General features: G+C 43.8%; 1 protein-coding gene across 4 annotated transcripts; it reads left to right on the top strand.

The window, feature by feature from the left end:
* Positions 1-2707: 2707 nt before the first annotated feature.
* On the top strand, positions 2708-24837 carry Ccdc28a (coiled-coil domain containing 28A). Of its 4 annotated transcripts, XR_003948656.1 has the most exons (7): positions 2708-3661; positions 7895-8094; positions 13453-13616; positions 18871-19025; positions 20121-21180; positions 22231-22253; positions 24335-24835. XR_003948656.1 is itself a non-coding variant. In NM_144820.4 (6 exons), the coding sequence occupies exons 2-6, from the start codon at positions 7937-7939 to the stop codon at positions 24387-24389; spliced, it is 555 nt and encodes a 184-aa protein (NP_659069.2). In that variant the 5' UTR covers positions 3532-3661; positions 7895-7936; the 3' UTR covers positions 24390-24837. The 4 variants fall into 4 exon arrangements, 3 of the variants coding, with proteins under 3 accessions (XP_030100862.1, NP_659069.2, NP_001333680.1); NM_144820.4 differs by lacking the exon at positions 20121-21180 and having other exon boundaries at positions 3532-3661; positions 24335-24837; XM_030245002.1 differs by lacking the exons at positions 7895-8094; positions 20121-21180.
* Positions 24838-25960: the final 1123 nt, after the last annotated feature.

Below are 25960 nucleotides of genomic sequence, written 5' to 3'. Positions count from 1 at the left end.
CCTTGCCCTTCCTATTAGTCAGGGTTCCCTAACGGAACAATTGATATGATGAAAACACCCACATTATATATCAGCATATCTCACACACACATATGAGAGAGAGAGAGAGAGGGTTATTAGCCTGCTTTATAGGCTGTGGCCATGGTATCTTTCAAAGCTATAGAAAAGACATCCCTCCTTCTACCCTTTGCTTCTTTATAAGCCATTCCTTCAAGTTCTTAGCATCCTTGGAGTACACGGTAATACCAAGCTGAGGAAAGGAGAAGCTGTATACAGCGTAGCCGATTCATGACCCATGGTATGCTTTGTTTTCTGGTTAATCCTTCTTTTAAAGCTGCTCTGGCTTCAGGAGATTGGGAAAGATTCTCCAAGGATCAAAACAACTCAGACCTTCCTGTCACTGTGTCAGGGTTTGTATTCCTGCACACAACATCATGACCAAGAAGCAAGTTGGGGAGGAAAGGGTTTATTCAGCTTACACTTCCATGTTCCTCTTCATCACCATGGAAGTCAAGACTGGAACTCACACAGGGCAGGGTCTTGGAGGCAGGAGCTGATGCACAGGCCATGGAGAGATGTTACTTACTGGCTTGCCTCCCCAGCTTACTCAGCTTGTTTTCTGATAGAACTCAGGACTGACTCCCAGCCCAGGGATGGCAACACCCACAATGGGCTAGGCCCTGCCCACTTGATCACTAATTGAGAAAATGCCTTACAGCTGGATCTCATAGAGGCATTTCCTTAAGGGAGGCTCCTTTCTCTGCAATAACTCTAGCTTGTATCAAGTTGGCATACAAAAATATTGAGTACAGTCACCTACCTCCTAAACTTGCTAACTACTTTAGCTTTAAAAGGGAAGTGTAGACTTGAAATACAAAAATAAATTAAAACATTAGCATTGTAGAACCCCCAGAAAATAAGGTTTTAGTTTGTTTAGCAAGAAGTCATCAGAACATCCAAAGGTTGGGTAATCAGACGCCTCGTCAGAGCTCTTAGAGGAAGGCAGGACTAGCAAAGCCCCAAATATTCTGCTGAGGAAAGAGATCTGCCTGGACAACGGTGATGTCATCTGGTCAGCTTTGTAACTTGGCCAACTCTTTCAGATGCTGTGGCTTCAAGGGCAGCCTAGGCAGCTGTGACACTGCACAGCTGAGATATTTATTGCACAACTGCCATTTCGTCATTTGGGGAGGCCAAAGCAGGAGAGTTCCACATTTGAGCCAACCTGGTCTATAGAAAATCCTGCCAAAAAGAGACCAGGCTGGCCTCGAACTCAGAAATCCGCCTGCCTCTGCCTCTTGAGTGCTAGGAATAAAGGCGTGCATCACCACGCCCGGCTTGAGTTTAAGATTTCTTCATTCATTAATTTAATGAGTACCCTTTTTATGTCACTCTCAACTGCTAAAGGTATGGAAATCAACACATATTTGCTCTTAAGGAAATTACAGCCTAAAGTAGTATGTTTAATAAAAGACTATAGGCGTAACAATGCTAGATGTCTAAGTCTTTAAAATGAACAGTCTCATTTTAAAGACTTTTTGGCCTCCTGCTAAAAACCTGTTACATCTTAGAGTAAAAATGAAATAGTTCCTCTGGATTCACTGTTTTGCCTCTTTTGGTGACAAAACTCATACCCAGGGCCTCAAGCATGCTGGGCCAGTGCTCCCCCAAAGTCCCACCCCAGGCCCTACTGTTTCTTCTATGACACAATACATACATTCTTGAGAAATGGCTACTCACTCACGGCTGTTTCACCTAGCGGATCCTCCTGGTACTTTCAGTTCCCAGCAGCTCTCCAAAAGCCCACTTGTCCCTTCAAGAAGTCTCTGGGGGTCCTCAGCCCTGGAGAGCTCTTCTCCAATCTCTCAGTAGTGTTTTAGAGCTCATCTCAGAGCAGAGAAGGCACCAAGTTTTACAAAGATAGCCAAACAATAGCATCGCTTTTGGGATAACTTTCCCATGTAGGTCTCAGCTCCGAAGCAAGTCAATATAGCACCACACTGTGGCCTGCTCCCAAACTGCTTTCCCTCTTTCATTCTTTCATGGCATAATTTTATAAAAGTAGAACCTAGGCCATGACATTCCTTAAAAACCAAGTTGTAGATCAATTCACAAAATACAACCATTCAGAGATGCCAAACAGGAGAATTCCGCCTTTTCTTAAGTTCAAGTTCTTTACCCTAAAAATACCAAATTATGAAACCTAACACGTGTTCACTTTGGAAACTGGAACCATGAATGCTGTATCTGTGGGGGTTTTTTGTTTTTGTTATTTTGTTTTGTTTTTTGGTTTGTTTTTTTTAAGAATTCCAAGTTTTTGGTTTTGTTTTTCCTAATGGAAGAACATCTCATAGTATGAGTTTAAGTACTTAGTAACTCCATTTTTGCTCTGTCTCAATATAATCTCTAGACACAATTTCCTCCCTAGGTAATGGGGAGATTGAAGGACAGGGTCACCTCAATCTAAGAAAGTCGGAATCTAAAAAGTCCCATCTTCCCTCTGAGAAGGCATCCACATCAAGGAGGGAAAGGTAAGTTTTCTTTAGTTTAGGGTTGAGCCTTCTCTCTTAGCCCTCAATTCCTAATCCCGGGGATGAAGTGGGGAGTCAGGCAGCAAGTCTGATTAGCCTTTCTGAATCTCAGAATCATTTCATTTGTTTTCTTTCTTTCTTTTTTTTTTTTTTTCTTTTCGGTTTTTTCGAGACAGGGTTTCTCTTTATAGCCCTGGCTGTCCTGGAACTCACTTTGTAGACCAGGCTGGCCTCGAACTCAGAAACCCGCCTGCCTCTGCCTCCCAAGTGCTGGGATTAAAGGCGTGCGCCACCACGCCCGACCTCAGAATCACTTCTAAAACGGGGATTTTGACATTACCTTAAAGGACTGTAGTGAGGTAAAGTGGGACGAGTGACACATACCCGTATGAGAAGCGCAGGCAGGAAGATCTCAACAACATAACCGGTTCCTGAGCAGTGTCGGCTATACGAGACTTGGTCAAAAAAAGGCAAAGAAAACGAAGAAAGACTGATAGACAGACAGACAGGTACACAGAAAACCTAAACGCACTCACCCCACCCCCACCACACCCAACTGCAATGCTTGGATACTGGCTATTTACAGAATCACACTTGGCGGCACAGCATCAGGGATGCTGAACCCAATACCGCTTCTCAAGCCAAACTAAAAGCAGCCAATCCGAGGTGTGGATCCGCCGCAAGGGGACAATAGGCTCCGCCTTCGATTTGTTCGAAAGGCATGCTGGGAATTGCAGTGCATGGGGCGGTCCTTCACCGAGGTGGCTGGCCGCTTCCGGTGAGGACAATATACAGCCAGTTTCCATGAGGCCATGAGACAGGCAGAAGTGGAGTGGCCAACAACAACTCCTCTTTCCCGCAGCCGCTGGAGCCATACCTGAAGGCGGCTATGGGAAGACGGAGCCCAAAGCAGAGACGCGAGCATCGCTAAGGGACCTGGGAGAGGCGGGGCTTTTCGCCTCTCGGAGGGCCCCGCCCAGATTACGTCACTTCCGTAAACAAAGGGCGCTTGCCTGGGTTTGTGACCCAGGCAGACGAGCTGGGCTCTTGATGCAGCCCTGGCGGAGGCTTTGAACGCTCTCTTACTTTTCCTAGCCGAGGAAGGGTAACCACAGCCTTTTCTCCCTCCGGTATGTAATGGGGTAAGGGGACCCCGCAACCTGTTCATTCGAGCCCCTCAGCACCTGCTCTGGTCACCGCTGAGTGTAGATGGGTCATCGCAGGGCTGGGTTGCGGAAGGGAAATGAATGAGGCAAAGTCCAGAGGCACCTCTGGTGATTCTGGTTGGCAGCGAGGCCTGACATTCAACCGTGAGCAGTTCGTCCCCTCTGGAAAGGTCCCTCGTGTTTGTCATACAAGAAGGATTTCAGGGTCTTGTGACAGATGTTATCTTTCAGAAAAGAGGACATCGCAAGCTTGGTCCCTCGGGGACCATTGGTTTATTGGCGATGCTTTATGTATTAACTGGTTTTTGCTTTTTCCTCCTCTTTTGTTACCAAATGTGTATTAGCATCCATAGATTTGAAGGTTAGCGTGTTTATATGTATCACCAATTATACAGATCCTCATCTCTTGGAAACCTGCTCCGTCATCTTCAAAGTTTTATTTAATCTGTATTACAGCTAAACAATTCCCGAATGACTCAAGTGGATTCGCTCTTGGTATCTGAGACAAGAGACTGAATGCTGTACCCTTTTCCAAGAAAAACCCACATCAGCTAGCAAAACAAAAATAAATTACCTGTATAATTCCCGACTAATTCTTTTAGGAGTGACAGAAGTCAGTTTCAGTCTTTTAAAATAGTCATGGCAGGACTAAATTCAACACTTTTAGATTTTAAATTTTATTAGATGACTGTGTACAGGTGCACACTGTGCCCCTGGAGGCCAGAAGAGGGCACTGGATACCTTGGGACAGAAGTTACTGTCATAAGCAGCATTGTTGGGCCTGGAAATCAAAAGAGACCTCCGAAAAGAGTAGTCAGTGCTCTTAACTGCAGAGCCATCTCTTAAGCCCCACAGTATTTTTTAAACGACCAGAGATCCTGAGTTCAATTCCCAGAAACCACATGATGGCTCACAATCATCTGTAATGGGATCTGATGCCCTCTTCTGGTGTGTTTAAAGAGAGTAACACTATACTCACATACATAAAGTAAATCTTTTTAAATTCATAGTGCAGTTAACGATTTGAAGGGGGGAACAGGTATGCATTTTCTGACACTTTTTTGTGATAAATTAATAATAGAATTAAGAAAATTCAAATCGAAAGAGCTAGACTTGTGGCACATGCCCATCCTTCCAGGACTCACTCAAGAGCCGAGGGAGAAGGATCATCACAGGTTGGAAACCAGCGTGGCTTACGTAGTAATTTCTCAGCCAGCCAAGGACATAGAGCAGAATTGTTTTTCAAAAAGAAAAGGTGAAGCTGTGCACACTTTTGATGCCTTTAATCCCAGGAGGGATAGAGCTATGCCTTTAATGAGTTCGGGCCAGCTGAGTCTACAGAGCAAATTTCAGGTCAGCCAAAGCTACATAGTGACACCTTGGGGGGAGAGAGAGAGAGATATCTAGGAGTGGTGGTTAATAGCATGTAAATAAAATGTATATTATGTAAGCCTTCAAGGTGCAGCTTAGTCCGCTGGTGCCCTGATTATACATGTATTTGAGTATGGTTTAGAAGGGAGATCTAAAGGCCAGATAAAGGCCCAGTGAGGCTGAGGAGTTACATGGGCGATTTGTTTATACTGGTCACTTATATAATGGTGGCCTCTTGAGGTTAAGGGCTTTGGCTAATTCATTGCTGCTTTCCCAGGACTGACGACAGTGCCTGGCTTGTAGAAGAGAGACAGTAGATACTTAGAAGATGTGTGAATAGAGAAAATGCTTTTTAAAAAATTATTAGACAGGGCTGGAGAGATGACTCAGCGGTTAAGAGCACTAGCTGCTCTTCCAGAGATCCTGAGTTCAATTCCCAGAATTGAACATGGTGGCTCACAATCATCTGCAATGGGATCTGATGCCCTCTTCTGGTATGTTTAAAGAGAGTAACATTATTGTCTTAGTTAGGGTTTCTATTCCTGCACAAACATCATGACCAAGAAGCAAGTTGGGGAGGAAAGGGTTTATTCAGCTTACACTTTCATACTGCTGTTCATCACCAAGGAAGTCAGGATTGGAACTCAAGCAGGTCAGGAAGCAGGAGCTGATGCAGAGGCCAGGGAGGGATGTTCTTTACTGGTTTGCTTCCCCTGGCTTGCTCAGCCTGCTTTCTTATAGAAACCAGAACTACCAGCCCAGAGATGGTCCCACCCACAAGGGGCCTTTCCCCCTTGATCACTAATTGAGAAAATGCCTTACAGTTGGATCTCATGGAGGCATTTCCCCAACTGAAGCTCCTTTCTCTGTGATAACTCCAGCTGTGTCAAGTTGACACAAAACTAGCTAGTACAATTGACCCCTTGTTAACTTGACAAACACATCACTAGTAAGCCTCAACCCTTAGTTCTTATTCATCCCCAAGATCTAAACAACTTTAAAAGTCCCACAGTCTTTACATATTAAAAGTTCTAGTATCTTTTAAAATACAAAGTACTTTAAATTTTAAAGTCTCTTAACTGTGGGCTTCACTAAAAAACTTCCTTCAAGAGGGAAAAATATCAGGGTACAGTCACAATCAAAAGCAAAAATCAATCTCCAACCATCCAATGTCTGGGATCCGACTCATGATCTTCTGAGCTCCTCCAAGGGCTTGGGTCACTTCTCCAGCCATGCCCTTTGTAGCACACATGTTGTCTTCTAGGCTCCAGCCACCTGTACTCCACTGCTGCTGTGGTTCTTGGTAGTCATCTCATGGTACTGGCTTCTCTAAAATGTTGCTGTCTTCCACTGTAACTTGGCTTTAACAATAGCCTCTCATAGGCTCTCTTCACGGTGCTAAGCCTCAAATCCTTTGCATGACCCCTTCAGTCCTGGGCCATCAATTGCCACTGAGGCTGCACCCTCACCAATGGCCTTCATTGGCCTATCACAGTGCTGAGCCTCAGCTGCTCTGTGTGACCCCTTTATGCCTTCAAAACCAGTACCACCTGGGTGACTCTTACACATTACCAAGTCCCACTGTAGCATGAGGTACAACTTTGGTTATCTCTGGAACACGGCTTCTGTGCTCTCAAAAAACACTTCCCAGAAGATGTCACCTCGATGATGCTGTTCTCTTCTTAATCACTGCTAATTTCTTAGCTCCAGCTAACCAGCATCAATAGTCCCAGTAATGCAAAAGTTTCATTTTTTTTAAAGATTGACTTACTTTATGTATATGAGTACACAGACACACCAGAAGAGGGTATAGGATTCCCATTACTGATGGTTGTGAGCCACCATGTGGTTGCTGGGAATTGAACTCAGGACCTCTGGTAGAGCAGCCAGTGCTCTTAACCATTGAGCCATCTCTCCAGCCCAAAAGTTTCGTTTTAGTAGTTCTGCTATCTTGTTAATCACAGCTGATTCTTCAGCCCCAGCTAACCAGAACCACAGAATATTCCCAATCAAAATAGCAATGGCCCTGAAAAGCGTCTTTAATTTTCCCTCTGAAATTTCACAAGCCAGGCCTCCATCTTCTGCACTGTTCTCAACATTATCTTCTAAGCTCCTACACAACATCTGACAAAGCTCTTAACAACGAATGGATCTTCAAGCCCAAAGTTCCAAAGTCCTTCCACAGTCCTCCCCAATACATGGTCAGGTTGTCACAGGAATACCCCACTATGCTGGTACCAATTTGTCTTAGTCACAGTTTCTATTCCTGCACAAACATCATGACCAAGAAGCAAGTTGGGGAGGAAAGAGTTTATTCAGCTTACACTTCCATACTGCTGTTCATCACCAAGGAAGTCAGGATTGGAACTCAAGCAGGTCAGGAAGCAGGAGCTGATGCAGAGGCCATGGAGGGATGTTCTTTACTGGCTTGCTTCCCCTGGCTTGCTCAGCCTGCTTTCTGATAGAACCAAGACTACCAGCCCAAAGATGGTTCCACACACAAGGGGCCCTTCCCCCTTGATCACTAATTGAGAAAATGCCTTACAGTTGGATCTCATGGAGGCATTTCCTCAACTGAAGCTCCTTTCTCTGTGATAACTCCAGCTGTGTCAAGTTGACACAAAACTAGCCAGTACAACTATACTCACATAAAGTAAATAAATAAATCTTTTTAAAAACTTATTAGACAGTTATTTCTGTGTGTTAGCAAAGTAGATTCAACATAATGACTTAAATTCCTGCTTGTTTGGTCTGTGAAATGTGCCTTTGACTGTCACTTTACATCCTTATAGCATATAGCTGTACTCACCATATTTTCATACTTAGGTCTTATGAAGCTGGTGTTAATGCAACCAAGAATTTAAGACAATGGAAGAGCGAAAAGCAAAGAGGAAGAGTCCCAAGTCTTTCAGTGCCCACTCTACTCAGGTTGTTAATGCCAAAAAAAATGCCATCCCATCTAGTAAAAGCACAGGGTTTTCAAATCCCACATCGCAGTCAGCTTCTCAGAGGCCAAAGTTAAAAAGGTGAGTGTCTTAGTCAGGGTTTCTATTCCTGCACAAGCATCATGACCAAGAAACAAGTTGGGGAGGAAAGGGTTTATTCGGCTTACACTTCCATACTGCTGTTCATCACCAAGGAAGCCAGGACTGGAACTCAAGCAGGTCAGGAAGCAGGAGCTGATGCAGAGGCCATAGAGGGATGTTCTTTACTGGCTTGCCTCACCTGGCTTGCTCAGCCTGCTTTCTTATAGAACCAAGACTACCAGCCCTGAGATGGTCCCACCCACAAGGGGCCTTTCCCCCTTGATCACTAATTGAGAAAATGCCTTACAGTTGGATCTCATGGAGGCATTTCCTCAACTGAAGCTCCTTTCTCTGTGATAACTCCAGCTGTGTCAAGTTGACACAAAACTAGCCAGTACAATTGACCCCTTGTCAACTTGACACACAAAAACATCACTAGTAAGCCTCAACCCTTACTTTCTTATTCATCCCCAAGATCTAAATAACTTTAAAAGTCCCACAGTCTTTACATATTCTTAAATTTTCAATCTCTTTAAAATATCCATCTCTTTTAAAATTCAAAGTCTTTTTACAATTAAAAGTCTCTTAACTGTGGGCTCCACTAAAACAGTTTCTTCCTTCAAGAGGGAAAATATCAGGGCACAGTCACAATCAAAAGCAAAAGTCAATCTCCAACCGTCCAATGTCTGGGATCCAACTCACGATCTTCTGGGCTCCTCCAAGGGCTTGGGTCACTTCTCCAGCCAGGCCCTTTGTAGCACACGCGTCATCCTCTAGGCTCCAGATGCCTGTACTCCAATGCTGCTGCTGTTCTTGGTGGTCATCTCATGGTACTGGCATCTCCAAAACACTGCATGACCCCTTCAGTCCTGGGCCTTCAATTGCAACTGAGGCTGCACCTTCACCAATGGCTTTCCATGGCCTCTCACAGTGCCGAGCCTCGGCTGCTTTGCGTGACCCCTTCATGCCTTCAAAACCAGTACCACCTGGGTGACCCTTACATATTACCAAGTCCTGCTGCAGCAGGAATACAACCTTGGCCATCTCTGGAACACAGCCTCTTTGTGCTTTCAGAAAACACTTCCCAGAAGATGTCACCTCAATGATGCTGGTCTCTTCTTAATCACCGCTAATTTCTTAGCTCCAGCTAACCAGCATCAATAGTCCCAGTAATGCAAAGTTTTTGCTTTGGTAGTTCTGGTATCTTGTTAATCACAGCTGATTCTTCAGCCCCAGCTAACCAGAACTACAGAATCTTCACATTCAAAACAGCAATGGCCCTGAAAAGAGTCTTTAATTTTCCCTCTGAAATTTCACACACCAGAGCTCCATCTTCTGCAGCGTTCTCAACATTATCTTCCAAGCTCCTACACAACATCCAACAGAGCTCTTAACAACGGATGGACCTTCAAGCCCAAAGTTCCAAAGTCCTTCCATAGTCCTCCCGAAAACATGGTCAGGTTGTCACAGGAATACCCCACTCCACTGGTACCAATTTGTCTTAGTCAGGGTTTCTATTCCTGCACAAACATCATGACCAAGAAGCAAGTTGGGGAGGAAAGGGTTTATTCGGCTTACATTTCCATACTGCTGTTGGTCACCAAAGGATGCAGGACTGGAACTCAAGCAGGTCAGAAAGCAGGAGCTGATGCAGAGGCCATGGAGGGATGTTCTTTACTGGCTTGCCTCACCTGGCTTGCTCAGCCTGCTTTCTTATAGAACCAAGACTACCAGCCCTGAGATGGTCCCACCCACAAGGGGCCTTTCCCCCTTGATCACTAATTGAGAAAATGCCTTACAGTTGGATCTCATGGAGGCATTTCCTCAACTGAAGCTCCTTTCTCTGTGATAACTCCAGCTGTGTCAAGTTGACACAAAACTAGCCAGTACAGTGAGTTCTTCACTTTGCCATCTTCTTTGCTCAACCTTTTTTCCTCTTGTGATTTGCCTTTTTTTTCCAGTGCTGCAGATTGAACCTGGGTCCCCACACGCGTCATTCTCCACCTCTGAGCTACAGTCTCAGCCCAGGCTTTGACATAATGCAACAGTCATTAGAGTTTTGTTGGAATCAAAAATTCAGAAAGGAGTTTGCAAGCCTGGAAAGATAGCTCAGTTGGTAAAACTCTCGCCTCACGTACCCGAAGGCTTAGGTTTTATCCCTAGGACCCATATGAAACTTCCTGGGAGGTAGCTCATTCCTGTAGCCCCAGCCCTGGGGAAGACAAGAGGATTCCTGTGGCTTGCTGGCCAGACAGTCTAGTTAACTGGTGAGAGCCAAGGCAATGAGACTCCCTATCTTGAAAAAGTGCTCCTGGGATGAGATCTAAGAACATCCTCTGACTTCTACGTGCATGCACACAATCAGGCACATACACCCGTCCGTGCACATCCTCATGCACAGACACGTGTGTGCATAAAGGAAACAAATTTTAGTAAGTAGACATATCATTTATACCCATTTTCTTTTTTGGGGAGGTATTAATTGGTGAAGTTATGTGGTAGATTAAAAACGTCCAAATTTGAAAGAATAAAAATACATTTGCTATACCAAAACTTAAACCATAACGGATTCTCTTCATGGATATCATGAAGATCTTTTTAAGATGTACATTCTGAGTCCGCAGGAATGGGTCTTCACATGACCATTTGTAATAAGGTCACAGGTGAGGTAAATGGACAACCCTTGTGGTATTTCTTGTCACCTTGGTGAAGGCCAGGGCCACCTGGGAAGCCAGATGTTCAAATGGAAAAATGCCTTCATCAGATTAGCCTGTAGGCAAGGCTCTGGGGCGTTTTCTTGATTAGTGATTGATGTGGGCGGGCCCAGCTCACTGCCACCCATGAGAAGGTGGTGGTTCTGGGTTGTATAAGAAAGCAGGTTGAGCGAGTCAGGGAACAGAGTCGCTCCATGGACTTGCTTCAGTTCTTGCCTCCAGGTTTCTGCCTTGAATTTTCTACCCTGACTTCCTTCATGATGGACTCTAAGCTGTAAGTCAGTTAAACCCTTCCCTCGAATGGCTGCTTTTGGTCCTGCTCTCTATCACAGTAAGAGGAAGCAAACTGAGAGACTGACTACAATGATTTAATTCTGTACAAAATACCGTTAAGAACGATACAGGCCTTGGGCTGGGGCGACTATAATGACAGTGCTTGCCAGACAAGCGTGATGGCCTGAGTTTGGATCCCCAGCACCCGGGTAAAACTCCAGCTGTGGCAGTGCACATCTGGAACTCTAGCACCAACAATATGGAGAGAGGGACTCAAGGGGCTTGTGGCTCTGGTAGTCTGACCACTATGGCAAGCTCTGGGTTTGATGAGAGAGGCTGTCTCAAAATTAAGGTAGAGAGCAACAAAGGAAGTTACCTGACGTTAACTTCTGGCCTACACACACATGCACACATGTATACATACAACCATATACATGCATGTACCATATAACACACACATACACACACACATGCTATGCAGGCCTTTTCTTGTGAAGAACTGTTACTGACTGACCGTGAGTTCTAAATTGCTTTTATTTGTTTTTTGCTTGTTTTGTTTAGTTTTGAGACAGCATCTCACTCTGTTACATTGGTTGCCCGGAACTCACCGTGTAGATGAGGCTAGCACTGACCATGAACACATAGGAATCTCCCTCCCTCTCCCTCCAGAGTGCTTGGATTAAAGATGTGCACCACCACCCCAAGTTGGTTTTTTTTTTTTTTTAAATTTTATTTGTATGGGTGTTTGTCCTCATATCTGTTTGTGCATGCTTCATGTCTGTGGAGGTCAGAAGAGGGTATTGAATCCCTTGGAACTGGAGTTAGACAGTTGTGAGCTGCCATGTGGGTGCTGCAAATTGAACTTGGGTCCACTGGAAGAGCAACCAGTGCTCTTAACCGCGGAACCTTCTCTCCAGCCTGAATTCTAAGTTTAAGAGTTATTAGTTTCTTTATCCACAGGCTTATTACACTCCTGGACCTTCACACAGAGGTGCACACACAGATACATATGCCCTGTGTCTCTCATCCTTGTGAGTATAGTTGTAAGGACGAGGTCTTCATTGTGTATGAGAATTGAGTACTGGTCATAAGTATGGAGACTACTGAATCAAGAGTCTATAGTACTAGTTAAAGATAACACATTCCCTTTTGCTTTTTAAACTCTGCCTTGGCTAGCACCTTGAGAAGCCCAGCTGACTCCATGCTGTGTGAACTTCTCCCTCTCTCTCTGTTTATAAGATAATGTAAATTTGCATGCCATCATCTCTCTAGTGTTTAAGAGCCTGGAATGTAAATGTATGCTACAAGAGTAAATCAAAGGGCCCCCAAATGCCTTTCTGAGGAAATAGCAGCTAGACTGAGACCTGAAGGTTTCATGAGCAGTGGCCTGACAAAGCTGGCTCTGGATGTAGGCTCAGGACCCAGATGAGAAGACAGAGAGTATGCTTGTAGGAGACTAGTGAGATCATGGGTTAGTTTTTTGTTTCATTTGAAACGTTGTAGCCCTCAGTGCCCTTGGACATATTGTGTACATCAGGCTGTTCATCCACCTGTCTCTGCCTCCTCTGTATCCAGATTAAAGGTTCGAACAATCACACGCAAGGGAATTAGGGTTTCTTAAGGGTATTGGATTTAGGCAGGCCTTAGCTTTTGAAGGCGTAAATGATGTGACCTGGCATTATTTAGGAATGGACTTGTCTGCCTCATGGAGAGGAAAGGGGACCAGGACCCGGTGGACCAACTGGAAGGCGTGGGGAGTTGTGAGGTTAAGAGACAGGATGATGGCAGTGGCTAAGGAGGACAGTAGAGAAGTTACATTTTATCAGTCAGCTCGACTTCGAAAACTACATGAGGAGGCCAGAGGACCGAGGCAGAATTCGGGATGATAAGTTCTTGGTTACGGATTTTAAACGTCTTTATCCTAAGACTAAGCATTGCTGGAGTGCCGTCTTTAGAACAGGAGCCCAAAAACATCTCACCCAACTATAAACAGTTTATAAACTGTAAACGGCATTTAGAAAGGAGAGTGCTTGCTGCATTTTACTGTGAAGTGAAAAATACAAAATAGGATACCAGAAAGATTTACCAATTTTCTTTTCAATATCTTTTCAATCTAACAAATCAGCATTTGCTCAAACTTACTAACATCTTTATGTTTCCCAGTGGCTACACTTTGTACAGGTGAGAGTTTTTTCACCACCTGTTTTTGTGTGTTGCTGGCTTGACGTTTCAAGTTTAATTTCATATTGACTTCCTCTGATTTTTCATTTAAAAAAAAAAAAGTTCATTTATTTATCTGAGCAGTTAAACAGGAGTCTAATCCGGAGCACCCTGCGAGATCTAACCAAGGCTAATTGCATCACCTCTGCAGGGTGATGAAAGAAAAGAACAAACCTCCCGGAGGAGAAGGGAAGGGGGCCCAGTCCACACCCATCCAGCACTCCTTCCTCACCGACGTCTCGGATGTCCAGGAGATGGAGCGCGGCCTCCTCAGCCTGCTGAACGATTTCCACTCTGGAAAGCTGCAGGCGTTTGGTAAGACACCCACCTGCTTCTCACTGCTCTGATGCTGCCTTTTGCATGGCTTACCCTTCCTCTAGTTGGCTATGTTCTGTGTGTGCACGTGAAAGCCAAAGGACACCTTTGCGTGTCATTTCTCGCACCACACACCCTGTTGTGTGAGGAAGGGACTCTCTCTCCAAGTATCATATTCTATAGTCAGAAGTACGGGGGAGCTAGATGTGCTGACCCATGCCTGGAAAGTAGAGGCAGAATGGAAGGATGAGAAGTTCAACTACACAGTGAGATTGAGGCCATCTGGTCTGCACTAGACTGCCAAAGAACAAGTAGAGCAGGGGGGCTGGGTATGTGTGTGCCTCTGCTCCTTTGCTCATAGTTGGTGGGTTGCCTAGAGCTTACTAAATCCTTTGTTTAACACCTAGCACTGCATAAAAGCCAGACAAGGTAGTGTACACCTCTAATCCTACCACTTGGGAGGTCCAGGAAGTTCAAAGACATCCTCTGCTACATAATGACTCCTGGGCTACCTGAAACCTGCCTCAAAAACAGCAACAACAACAAAAGCAATAAAAGCACACACTCAGTGCTAGACAAAGGGGGAGGGGGGACATATGGTGTATAAACATAAAATGTAAGAATTTTAGACTTTATTGTGATGGAATATAATTAATGGGAGAGGTTTGTTTGTTTGTTGTTTTGTTGTTTTTTCGAGACAGGGTTTCTCTGTATATTCCTTGGCTGTCCTGGAACTCACTCTGTAGACCAGGCTGGCCTCCAACTCAAAGATCCACCTGCCTCCCAAGTGCTAGAATTAAAGGCGTGTGCCACCACTGCTCTGTGAGCTTGCTTGCTTGCTTGCTTATTTATTTATTTATGTATTTATGTATGTATGTATGTATGTATGTATTTATTTATTTATTTATTTTCGGGAGTTTTTTAGGGCCAGAGACATAGCTTAGTGCATAAGACAGTTTGCTTCACAGCCATGAGAATCTGAGTATGCTAGCAGCTTTGTAAAACCTGGGTATGGGCATGGACCCATCTGTAAACCCAGAGATACAGGAAGCAGATTTCTGGGGCTTGTTGGCTATCAGCTTTGGTCCAGGTTCACTGAAAGACCCCACCTTAAAGGATGAGGCAGGAAGTGATGGGACAGGAAACCTGATGTTCTCCTCTAGCTCCTGCATGCCAGCGTGCACAAGTACGTCCCTATATCCTACATGACACCATACGCATGTGCACACACATTCATAAGGGAAGGGTAGCTGGAATGTTACGGTAGGATTGCTACTATGGAATAACTAGACTGAAACACTTATTTGAATTAGATTCTAGGCCCCCATGTATGTATGGTTGTTTATGCCCCTTCGTTCTTCAGAAGGCAGCCTAATCCACTTCTGAAAAACCAAACCATACCATATAATTTATCTATCTCAAATAATAAGGGAAGTCTTTATCATTTAAATGAATTTAGACTTAATTTGTTCAATTTGCTTTTGTCTTTTGAATGAACTGGACTCCAGCTGCTAGGATTACAGGCACATGCCCTGACACCCTGTTTATACAGGGCTGGGATTAAACTCTGGTCTTTGTCATGGCTAGATAAGCGTTCTGCCAACTGAGTTCCATGCTCAGCCCCTTTGCTTTGTATGGCCTCGTGTGTTGTAGGCAGGCCTCTAGCTCATTCCCTAGCAGAGGAGTCCTGATCTCCTGGCTCCACCTTCTGAGAGCTGAGCTAGAGGAGTGGGGTGCCACACCCTGCTCTCACTTTGTTTTAATAGAAGTATCTAGGATGCTTTCCAGGGACTGCCCTTCCTTCTTTTATCGGGAAGTTATGAAAGAACCTTTCCTTTGGGTTCCCATCAGCGGGGGCATTCATTACCTTTCAGGGTTTGCCAGTCAAGTGAAAATTTTAAAATGACCGGCAAACTTGTCAAATATAAGTATTACTAAGGACTAAAGACTCAGAAACCACGAAATAAGAGAGATGTGTGTACACAAAACCCACAGTTCCACAAGATTAAATGTACTATCACGAAATCAACAGACATAAATGTATTTGGAAAAGTAAATTTAAAAAAAATATATGTTGTTTCCATGTTAAAAAATGCAAAGGGCTCTTGAAGGTGACAAAGTGAGAAATTACCAAACCAAAAATTATGTAAAGGCCCTGAAGGAGCAACCCAACTACTTAGCAAGTAGACATGGGAAATTCAACTCAGGCCTGTAACCCCAGTAATGGGGAGGCTAAAGCAGGAGAATCAAGAATTCAAGACCAGGTTGGATTATATAGGCACCCCCAACTCCAAAAAAGGTGTATTATTTTCTTCACAGAAAATTTCACCCCCCCCCATGCTCCACCCAACCCCAACAACATGGTATCCCAGAATGTTTCACTTCTTCCACTCTTTCCTGCTCACCCCCTTTTTAAAAAATTTAATCTTTTTCTTACACTCCAGATTTTCTCCCTCTCCCCATCCATACTCTGACTGTTCCACATCCCCTACCTTACCCCCTTACCCCTACCAACCCCATCTCCACAAGGATGTCCACATCTCCCCACCCCCAACCCCACCAGACCTCTCCATTCCCTGGGGCCTCCAGTCTCTTGAGGGTTAGGTGCATCTTCTCTGACTGAATCCAGACCAGGCAGTCTCTGCATACGTCCGAGCTTTTGTCCCCGCCGGCAAGAACACACTCAGAACAACCGGAATCTTCTGCGGCAAAGCTTTTATTGCTTACTTATCAGGAGGGAAGACCCCGAACCGGGAAAATGGCGCTGCTTATATAGCCCACAGTGTGATGTTTCAGCACCTGATGTGGCATGACAGCTCCTGATTCGTTGCTCGCCCATCACCCCATTACTACGCCCCGAGATGGGCAGTGACTAGGCGTGAGTTCACTCTTGCACTTGCGCATAAGACTTGATTACTAGTTAGGCGCAGTGGAAGCCAGCGCCATCTTATAATGGCGATTGCTCACGGCACCGCACGGCTCTCCACAGGTGGCCTCATATCAGCTGGTGTATGGTGCCTGGTTGGTGGTCCAGGGGTCCAGGTTAATTGAGACTGCTGGTCCTCCTTACAAGGTTGCCCTCCTTCTCAGTTTCTTTTAGCTTTTTCCTAATTCAACCATAGGGGCCACCAGTTTTTGTCCATTGGTTGGGTGTAAATATCTGCATCAGACTCTTTCAGCTGCTGTTGGGTCTTTCGGAGGGCAGTCATGATAGGCTCCTTTTTGTGAGTACTCCATAGCCTCAGTAGTAGTGTCAGGCCTTGAGGCCTCCTCCCTCCCCACTCTTTCCCTGCTCTCTCTTTCTAGTGGCCATCCCCTCCCCTTAAGGTCAGGTGATTTGTTTAATTGAAGTCCTTCCTCCCATCTGTGCTGTCACTAAGCCCTGGCTGTAAGTAATGCCATGAAAATCCCATTGCTAGGCAGTTTCTTTTTACTAGCTCATTATTTTTCCCCATCTTAATGCCTATGAGGCCACACTGACACCTCACCTATAAGGTGTGGGCATTTATCCCCATGTGTTAGGACCTTTCTTAGGGACCCCAGCAGGGAATCCCGAAGCCTTTCCTGGCTGCTAACTCATCTTTCAACCTACACAACATGTTCTTTTTGTCTTATGAAGCTTCTGTTTTCTCATGGCTGGTCACCTAGGTATGTCTTCCTCTCAATTTTCCTTTGTCAGGTCTACATCTCTATATTCATCCATCCATTCATTCATTCATTCATTCACATTTCATTCATTCTCTCTCTCTCCCTCTCTTTCCTCTCCTTTCCTACTTCCCTCCCCCCACCTTCCCTCTCTCCCCGTGAGCATACCGTGTCAGGGTTCCAGATGCGATAGACACACTATGACAGCACACCTGGCTGCATTTCAGCTTCAGCTGAATTATAGTGTATTCTTGTAATATATTTAGAAAAAAAAGTTTGTTTTTTAATTGGAGTACCAAGAGGTTGCAGAGGCTATACTTAAACCAGATGACGGTATAGACTATGTCATGTATATGTAACATGTTAGTTGTCGGAGCAGGTAAAATCTCACCACACTGGACCTAAGTCACGCAATAATGGGACTTGTACCTTAGTGATGTTGGCTTGCATTACTGTATATATTATTGAAAATACTACAGTGTGTAATGTAATACATCATGCTTCATAAATATTTGCATTTATATTTCCTAAAGGAAGAATTTATAATTGACTGGAAAAATAATTTATGGTTGAAATTCTTAGAGAATCCTATACTTTACTCAGAATACTACAAAAAGTTGGCTTTCTCAGTTCAATAGGCAGTTGTCAAAATGGACATAATTATGATGCTATTGCTTCTATATACAATATGACAGTGGAAGAAAAAGTACATTTTCCCTACTTGAGGAATGATTATGCTTTAAAAATAAAAAAGGTAAAGCCGGGCGGTGGTGGCGCACGCCTTTAATCCCAGCACTTGGGAGGCAGAGGCAGGCAGATTTCTGAGCTTGAGGACAACCTGGTCTACAAAGAGAGTTCCAGGACAGCCAGGACTATACAGAGAAACCCTGTCTCGAAAAACCAAAAAAACAAAACAAAAACAAAAATAAAAAAGGTATTTTATGCACAATTTTATTTTAGGGCCCAAGGGTCATTTTTTAGGTTGGTCATTGTTTTCCTAGCCAAAAATTATATCTGCTCTCAATAGCTAAGAGGCCAAGATTGGAAGATTTTGAGTTTGAACCAGCTTGTATTACCCTGTCTCAAAAAAATAAAGTCAAAAGGGAAATAAAAAGAATTATAATTATTGACTGGCAAGACGGCTCAGTAGGTAAGAGTACTGACTGCTCTTCCAAAGGTCCTGAGTTCAAATCCCAGCAACCACATGGTGGCTCACAACCATCTGTAATGAGAGCTGATGCCCTCATCTGGCACGTCTGAAGACAGTACAGTGTACTTATGTACAATAATAAAGAAATCTTTGGGCTGGAGTGAGTGGGGTTGACTGGAGCAAGCAGAGGTCCTAAAAAATTCAATTCCCAACAACCACATGAAGGCTCACAACCACTTGTACTCATATACATAAAATAAATAAGTAAGTAAATCTTTTAAAAAAGAAAGTATTACATTTTAAAAAAGAATTATAATTATACACATAAAATAGTTATTAATAAGTCAACTTTCAAACAAAGAAAATGGATTTCTTTTGCGCACCTGGAGTTTAAGAGCTGTTCCTTGAGATTATAGGCTCTAACACTAATCTTTGTTAATGTTCTGGAATGTTCCCCAGGAAATGAATGTTCCATAGAGCAGATGGAGCATGTCCGGGGAATGCAGGAGAAATTAGCTCGCTTGAATTTGGAGCTCTACGGGGAGTTAGAGGAACTTCCTGAGGATAAGCGGAAAGCAGCCAGTGACGCAAACCTGGACAGGCTTCTGTCGGACGTGAGTGGAGTGCCGTCTGTTACTTATGAAACATCTTTATGCAACAACACACAGACACACACACACACCACAATTCACATTTTAACGATCAGTGATTTGTTAATACAATTGGTAGGGATTTTGCAGTCATCACCACTGTCTAATGATAGAACGTGTCACCATCCCTTAAAGAAGCCCATGCTTGGTTTCTTTCTGTCGTGATGAGCAGGGCTCAGTGAGCTCTTCCTGCAGATGGCATTGGACAGTGTGTGCCCACAGGGTAGGGGTCGGAGGGTCTCTTACTTAGTGTGGTACCCTCACATTTCATCTTTATTGCATTTGATTCTTGTTAAAGAAATACAGAAGAAAATGTTTAAATTTAGATTTATAGGAGCATGTATTATCATAATCCTGGCAAACTTCTAAAGGAAATACTTGCTTCTGAATATTTCACATATGTGCCTGTATTATATAGAGACCTTATGTATATGCAGATCTTAAATACATAGAAGCCACTAGTCAAAAGATCTCTGCCTGCCTTGTGTGTGTGTGTATGCGCATATATATATATATATACACATATATATACATATACATATATACATATACATATACATATACATATACATATACATATACATATACATATACATATATATATATATATCCCACCATGTCTTGATGACACCCCAGGCACCTTATTTTTAAATCCAGACCAGTGTTTGGTCTTTACGGCAATTTAGAACATTGCCACATCTCTCAGTCTTCTAGAGCTGCCGTCGCAAAGCACAGCACACTGGGGGTCAAACAATAGAACGTCCTACAATTCTGGGAGCTGGAATGGACGATAGCTAAAGTTGCCTAAGGTTTTCATTGTGGGTATCATCTTAATGCTCATTTAAGTTTTCTCCTGCGCACACCTGTCCAGCTGGTCGTGTTGAGGTCATAGTGGATTGGGGCCAGCCCAGTGACCTCATTTTAATTCCACTGCCTCTGTTTAAGGTTCTGAACACTCTGCCATCCTATAACTGGGAGCTAGAGTATTTGAGTTGGGGATGGAGGGCCCCACCCTGCCCATAGCACCTTGTCAATTTGCCTCTTTAAAACCTTTTTTAGGGGGCTGAAAAGCTGACTCAGCGTCTAAAAGTACTTGCCGCTCTTGCAGAAGACCCAGATTCTGTTTCCAGCACCCACATGGCGGCCCTCGACCCTCTCTAACTTCAGTTCCGGGGATCTGAAGCCTTCTTCTTGCCTCTGAGGGCACCAGGCACACATGTGCTGCACATGCTTACATTTGGGCAAAGCACACATACCCATAAAATAAAAATAAATATCTAAAACCTTCTTAAGGGAGCTAGGGAGATGGCTCAGTTGGTAAAATTCTTGCTACACCAGTGTGAGGGCCTGAGTTCAGATCCCAGCACCTGTGTGTAAAGTGCCTATGATCTCAGCACTCGAGGAGCAGAGACAAGGAGATCTCTGAGGATTACAGGCTGCCCTTTCTTGCTGATATTGTGAGCTTCAGGTTTGGTGAGAGATCCTGTCTCAAAGAAATGAGGTAGAGAACAGTTAAGGAGGACACCCGACCGTGACTTCTGGCCTCCTTATGTGCAGGCGCACAGCAAATGATGCGCACGCGAACATTTTTTAGAGAACAAAGGAGAAGAAAAATCTCTCCCCAGCGTATTTTAGCTTAATGTTCACTTTCTACACCTTTTCTTTTTGTCTTTCACTTTTTAAAAAAATATATAAGACAACTGTCTGCCCACACTCTAAAAGGCCAGCCTGGGCTATATGAGACCTCTCTCAAAAAAAACAAGTGAACAGCCCTTCAAGCCTGTGCCTTAAGTGTCATCTCTGCCATGTATTATTTGGTCTCACAAGTATTCAGTTCATGTTTTAGGCTCTATTTGTCTTAAATATAAGTTTAATTTGTATACCTTTATAGAGCATTTGGAAAAATAAATTTTAAACCAGGAGGTATAGTGCAAGGCTAGTACTTGGTAACAGCAGGTAGTCTAGTTACTGTACCCACCTACCATCCTTTCTTTTTTTAAACTTCTTTGAGGTATTGGAGATTAAGCCAAGGGCCTCATGGATGCTGGACAAGCACTCCACCACTAAACTACAGCCCCAGCAAACATCTCTTTACTTTGTGCTTCTTCTAAAATTAAAGGTAGTGTGGTCTGGATATCTGTATCCTTCTAGAACTTGTACTTTCAAGTCCTCACTCTGAGGGTGGTGGCAACAGGCGATGGGTCTGTGGAAGGTAATTAGGTCAGGAGTGGGATTAGTGTCCTAGGAAAAGAGGCTGAAAAGAGACACCCCTCTGTTTCCATTCTGTGAGGACACAGTACAGGGTGCTGTTCTGTGAGCAGACACCAGCTCCTTTAGCATCTTAATCGTGGACGACTGCTCTCTAGAACTGGGAGAAATGAGTTTCTTTTTTCTGCAAGCCACTAATTTAATGATATTTTATTATAAGAACCCAAATAGACTAAGACAAGGGGTGAACAATTCTACTTTAAAGTGCTAATTGAATGACTTGTAAGATATTTTTGTAATAAAAGTTTTAAAGATTATGGTTATGAAGATGGCATTTTTGTTTTAAAAAACATCCAACTATAAAAGCTAGGCATAGGTCCAGCAAGATGGCTTAGGAGGTAAAAGTGTTTGCAGGGTAAGGCTGGTGAAATTTCAACCTGAATACAGCTCACGTGAGAGCAGAAGGAAAGAGCCAACTCCATAAGGGTATCCCCCATGTGTGCTGCCTTCACACACAAACAACACACTACACACAATAAGGATCAGATTTCTGTTAAAAGAACCTAGAGGCACATATCTGTGCACTTAGCACTCTGTAGGCTGAATCAAGAGAATCACGAGTTAGGGCTATCCTGGGCTACATAGAGTTCAAGGCCAGCCTCTTTCAAAAAGAAACAACACACACAGTGGAGGTTGTCAACGTTATACATGATTCTAAGAATACTTGTAAAGCTCATAGTCTGTATCATTTGCTTCTATTCTCTCTTGGTGGGCAAGCTGCAGTGACTTTACACTTGTTTTGTAAAAAGGATTTCCTAGCTTAGAAAATTTTCTGAGAATTTCTTTAATAGTTTGCTCTTTCAGTTAAAACCTACGTGAAGCTATTTTAAAGCATGGTTTACAATGACTTACTATATTTCTCTTGTTAAATTAATATTCAATTTGTTTCTTTGTGTTGCAGTTAGAAGAATTGAATTCTTCTATGTATCCTTTGCCTACTATCAACAGTATAAAGTTCAAAATCTATTTTTCTGGGTAAATAATTCCTACCGTATCTTATTTTACTCACTAGAGGTATATCTCTTCCCCTTTAGTTTCCAGATCATTTTGTTTCAAGGTTTTAAATGCTGAAATTCCATGTCTGCTTTGTTCTTTGTTTTTTAATGTTTTCTTATTCTTCAAAACAATTTGAATTGTTACTCTTCAAGTGATGCATATTATGTCGTAGACTGCAAGAATTATTTTGACTCTTAGATTCTGAAACAATCTGGCAGAGATCCAAAGATGCATTATTATTACTTATGGTACATAAAATTGGAATTCAAGTGCCAGTAACACAACTTTTAAGGGGTCCTTCCACAGTCTATGAAGTGAAGCGCACGCAGTGTAGAGCTAACTTGAAGGAAAACATCGAGACACAGGGAGGTTATTTTGATTTTGATATTTCAGACTGAAGCAATGACTCAGGGAACTTTTCAAACTTTTTTTTTTAAGATTTATTTATTATTATAATATCTAAGTACACTGTAGCTGTCTTCAGATGCACCAGAAGAGGGTGTCAGATCTCATTATAGATGGTTGTGAGCCACCATGTGGTTTTTTAAAAACATGTTTATAAACACGATTCCTAGTACATAAGAATCCTATGAAATGATCCTGCCGTCAACATGCTTTCATATGAGAGGAAACACAGTCATAGCGTGAGATAGGACTTTTGAAATGTGCTTCTTTACACACGTTAATAGCGTGACATTTCACACATTCGTTAACATCCTTAAGGGGCTTCTGTAATACAAACTGCTTCATGTAATGGCATGTGTGAGGAGATTTCTAAACTAGTTAGAATATACAGGGTTAGAATCGCAGCAAGTCAATCCTGCTGGAACGATTTATATTGTGACTAAGTGCTTAGCCTGTGCGGCTGCTTTGAGCTTGAGCATGAGTATGAACTCTACATGCCATTCTGTCTGTCTGTCTATCTATCATCTCTATCATCTGTCTATCCATCTATCATCTTATCTGTCTATCTACAATCCAGCTGTTGTCCCCTCTCCCACAGGTCCTCATCCCATTCCTCCTCCCCGAGGCCTCTGGGAGAGTGCTCCCCCACCACCAGGCCTCAAGTCTCTGTAGGGTTAGGTGCATCTTCTCTCACTGGGCCAGGGCAGCCCTCTGCTGTATATGTGTAGGAGCCTCGTATTAGCTGCTGTATGCTGCCTGGTTGGTGACTCCTGGAGCTCCCAGGGGTCCAGGTTAGTTGAGACTGCTGGTTTCCTATGGGGTCGCCCTCCCCTTCAGCTTCTTCTACCTTACTTTACTGTCCAATGAGTTTTTCCATATGTTAAAACTCAAGCCTTCCAACTAGACTGTACTTTGGATGGCCATGCCTTTGTCTGTCTGTCTGTCTGTCTGTACTGCTGACGTGAGGTTGTCCTCAGTGTATTTAGATCACTGTGTGAATTGGACCTTGAAAGGTGGGCAGTGGCTGAACAGTTTAGGACTAAGAGGAAAATAAAAGGTCAGGGACATATGCAGGAATTCTGTTTTATTCACAGTTTTCTTAAGGGATGATGAAGATTATAGAAAAGATTATAGAGTTGTGATAATTACTTCAGGTTTGGATTTCATAAGGAAATTGTTTTGCCAAACATGGCAAAATAGCATCTTTAGGGGATTGTTGTAATCCCGTTAGTCTTTTAATGTTCTCATTCTACTGCTTCCTCACCATGGAAACGATTCTTGCTGTATTAAAAATAACCCTGGACAGACCTGATGTTACAGTCTTATAACCCCAGCAGGAAGATTTGGGATTGGACACTACATCACTAGATCCTAAATAAATGTTTTTAAGCTTCAAGTCATCGGCATAGCATAACTCTCTACACTGGGCTCCTGTTCAAACAGTTGTAACACCACAGCTTTCCCTTAAGCCTCTCCTGCCCTCCCTCTGCCCTTCCCTGTCACTTACTCCATTTTGGGGGTTTCCTGGTTACTGAGTGTAAATTCCTGAAATTGAAAAGAAACACTTGCTTTCACATGAAACTCTTCTTAACTGATGAATCCAGACAGAAACTGCACTTGGCAGACGCACAGGACGTCCCCAATGCGTCCAGCAGCTAAAGCGATCCGCAGCCTCCGTTCCTTCCCAGCTGAGTCCAGTAGCAAAATCATCTTCCACCGCAAACTCCGAGTCATGCGAATGCGCGTGCAGTGATCCTGCTCACGCGCCGCTTTCGTCCACGTGCTCGCTGTAATCCACCGCTGTCGGGGAGGCCTCATCAGGAAGTGGGGTACAGAGGTGTGCTGCTGTGCTTGCTTCTGTTGCCTTAAGGGTTATACTTGAAATGCTTTGTGCTAAACCTTCGGTGGGGCTGAAGGATCTGTCCTTGCCGCCACCACGCTGACCCAGTGCCTTTGTGGCGCACAGGTGTCCTGTGGTGGCCCAGCTTCTGTTTACGTCAGACAATCGGTACACACGCAGGTGTGTTTCCCAATGGCCAGTGACAAATGTTGAATAAGTACTTGTGAGATTTGCTATTTTTAATAAAGTGATTGTTTTAAATCGTCATCTCTGTTTTCTGTTTAGAAGACTTAGTAGTCCTCAATCTAGAAGGGTTCAAGTCTCCAAAGTAAACCGTGTATAAAATATGAGGATGTTGTAGGGGGAGGTGCTGATTACCTCATTGGTTCTTGATTGTGTCAGTCAAAGGGTAAAGGTGAGACTTCCGGTCCCAGAAGAAAGGAAAGAGAAAGGAGTTTTGACCAGGCTTTTGGAGTGGGAAGCATGCAACAACCATAAGATCTTGGGGTGGCAGAAACAGAGGCCTCCACCATCAGTGGATGGCTGAAATAGGCTAGCTGGTAAAGTTAGGGCAGGAGATTGTGTGCCCAGCAATTGGGTTACCTGACAAGTTCTAAAGTTGTCTGAGTGTTTTCAAAGGCAGGCAGGCAGGCAGGCAGGCAGGCAGGCAGAGAGAGGGGGTTTGGGGGAGAGATTGATTATGCTGGGCTCGGCAAAGCTAAGGGAATCGGGCTTTTCCAGGAGTAGAGCTAAGCCAGGAGCGCAGGCCGTGTCCTGGGCAAAGCAGGGAGCATGCTTTTAAAATTACACGCACCAGGATTCTGTGCATTCCATACCTTCTGCGTGTTAAATACTGTCGAATGGAAGTCCATGGCTTTAAAGGCAGCCCTTGACTTGGATCCGCATTCCTCCTCCCATTAGCTTTCCACTGTGCACTTACTCAGCTTGAGTTCACCTTTCATTTTCAGTGTAACCCATGAGGCTGTGTTACCAGCAGGCAGTGACTGCATAAGGAGTAATAGAAGCTCATTTTTAATAAACTTTTAACCATGTTTATAGTACCAGACATGAATTCCCTGCTTTGATGAAGGCCTCAGATCCAATCCGAAAGCAGTCGGTGACCCTGTGACAGTCATGCAGTTAGTGCATCAGTGGGCACATCTTGCCTGCTGGGGTAGTATCATAGTACGTACATTGGACTCACCACTGTGCAAGTCTGTAAACTTCTGCAGACTTTTCTCTAGCACTGTAAAAACCAGACTTCAGGAGTGAGATTCCCAGGTCAATTCCAGTCTGACTCTTCTATGTGTTCACCGGTAGGCTCCTACCTTTTAGCTGTGGTGAGTAACTAAAAACAATGATAATGAGTTAGTTGGGGTCCCCCTGGGTC

The sequence above is a fragment of the Mus musculus genome, chromosome 10 (assembly GCF_000001635.26).
Source record: "Mus musculus strain C57BL/6J chromosome 10, GRCm38.p6 C57BL/6J".
NCBI classification, from domain to species: Eukaryota; Metazoa; Chordata; class Mammalia; order Rodentia; family Muridae; genus Mus; species Mus musculus.
This window is presented reverse-complemented; position numbering and strand designations above follow the sequence as displayed.

What these genes read in the sequence shown, in the direction of transcription:
- Ccdc28a (NM_001346751.1), top strand. Translation starts at nt 7,937, where the DNA reads ATGGAAGAGCGAAAAGCAAAGAGGAAGAGTCCCAAGTCTTTCAGTGCC. An exon ending in CAGAGGCCAAAGTTAAAAAG is followed by an intron (nt 8,095 to 13,452) that starts GTGAGTGTCTTA and finishes TCACCTCTGCAG; the next exon opens with GGTGATGAAAGAAAAGAACA. An exon ending in TGGACAGGCTTCTGTCGGAC is followed by an intron (nt 19,026 to 20,120) that starts GTGAGTGGAGTG and finishes AACCTTTTTTAG; the next exon opens with GGGGCTGAAAAGCTGACTCA.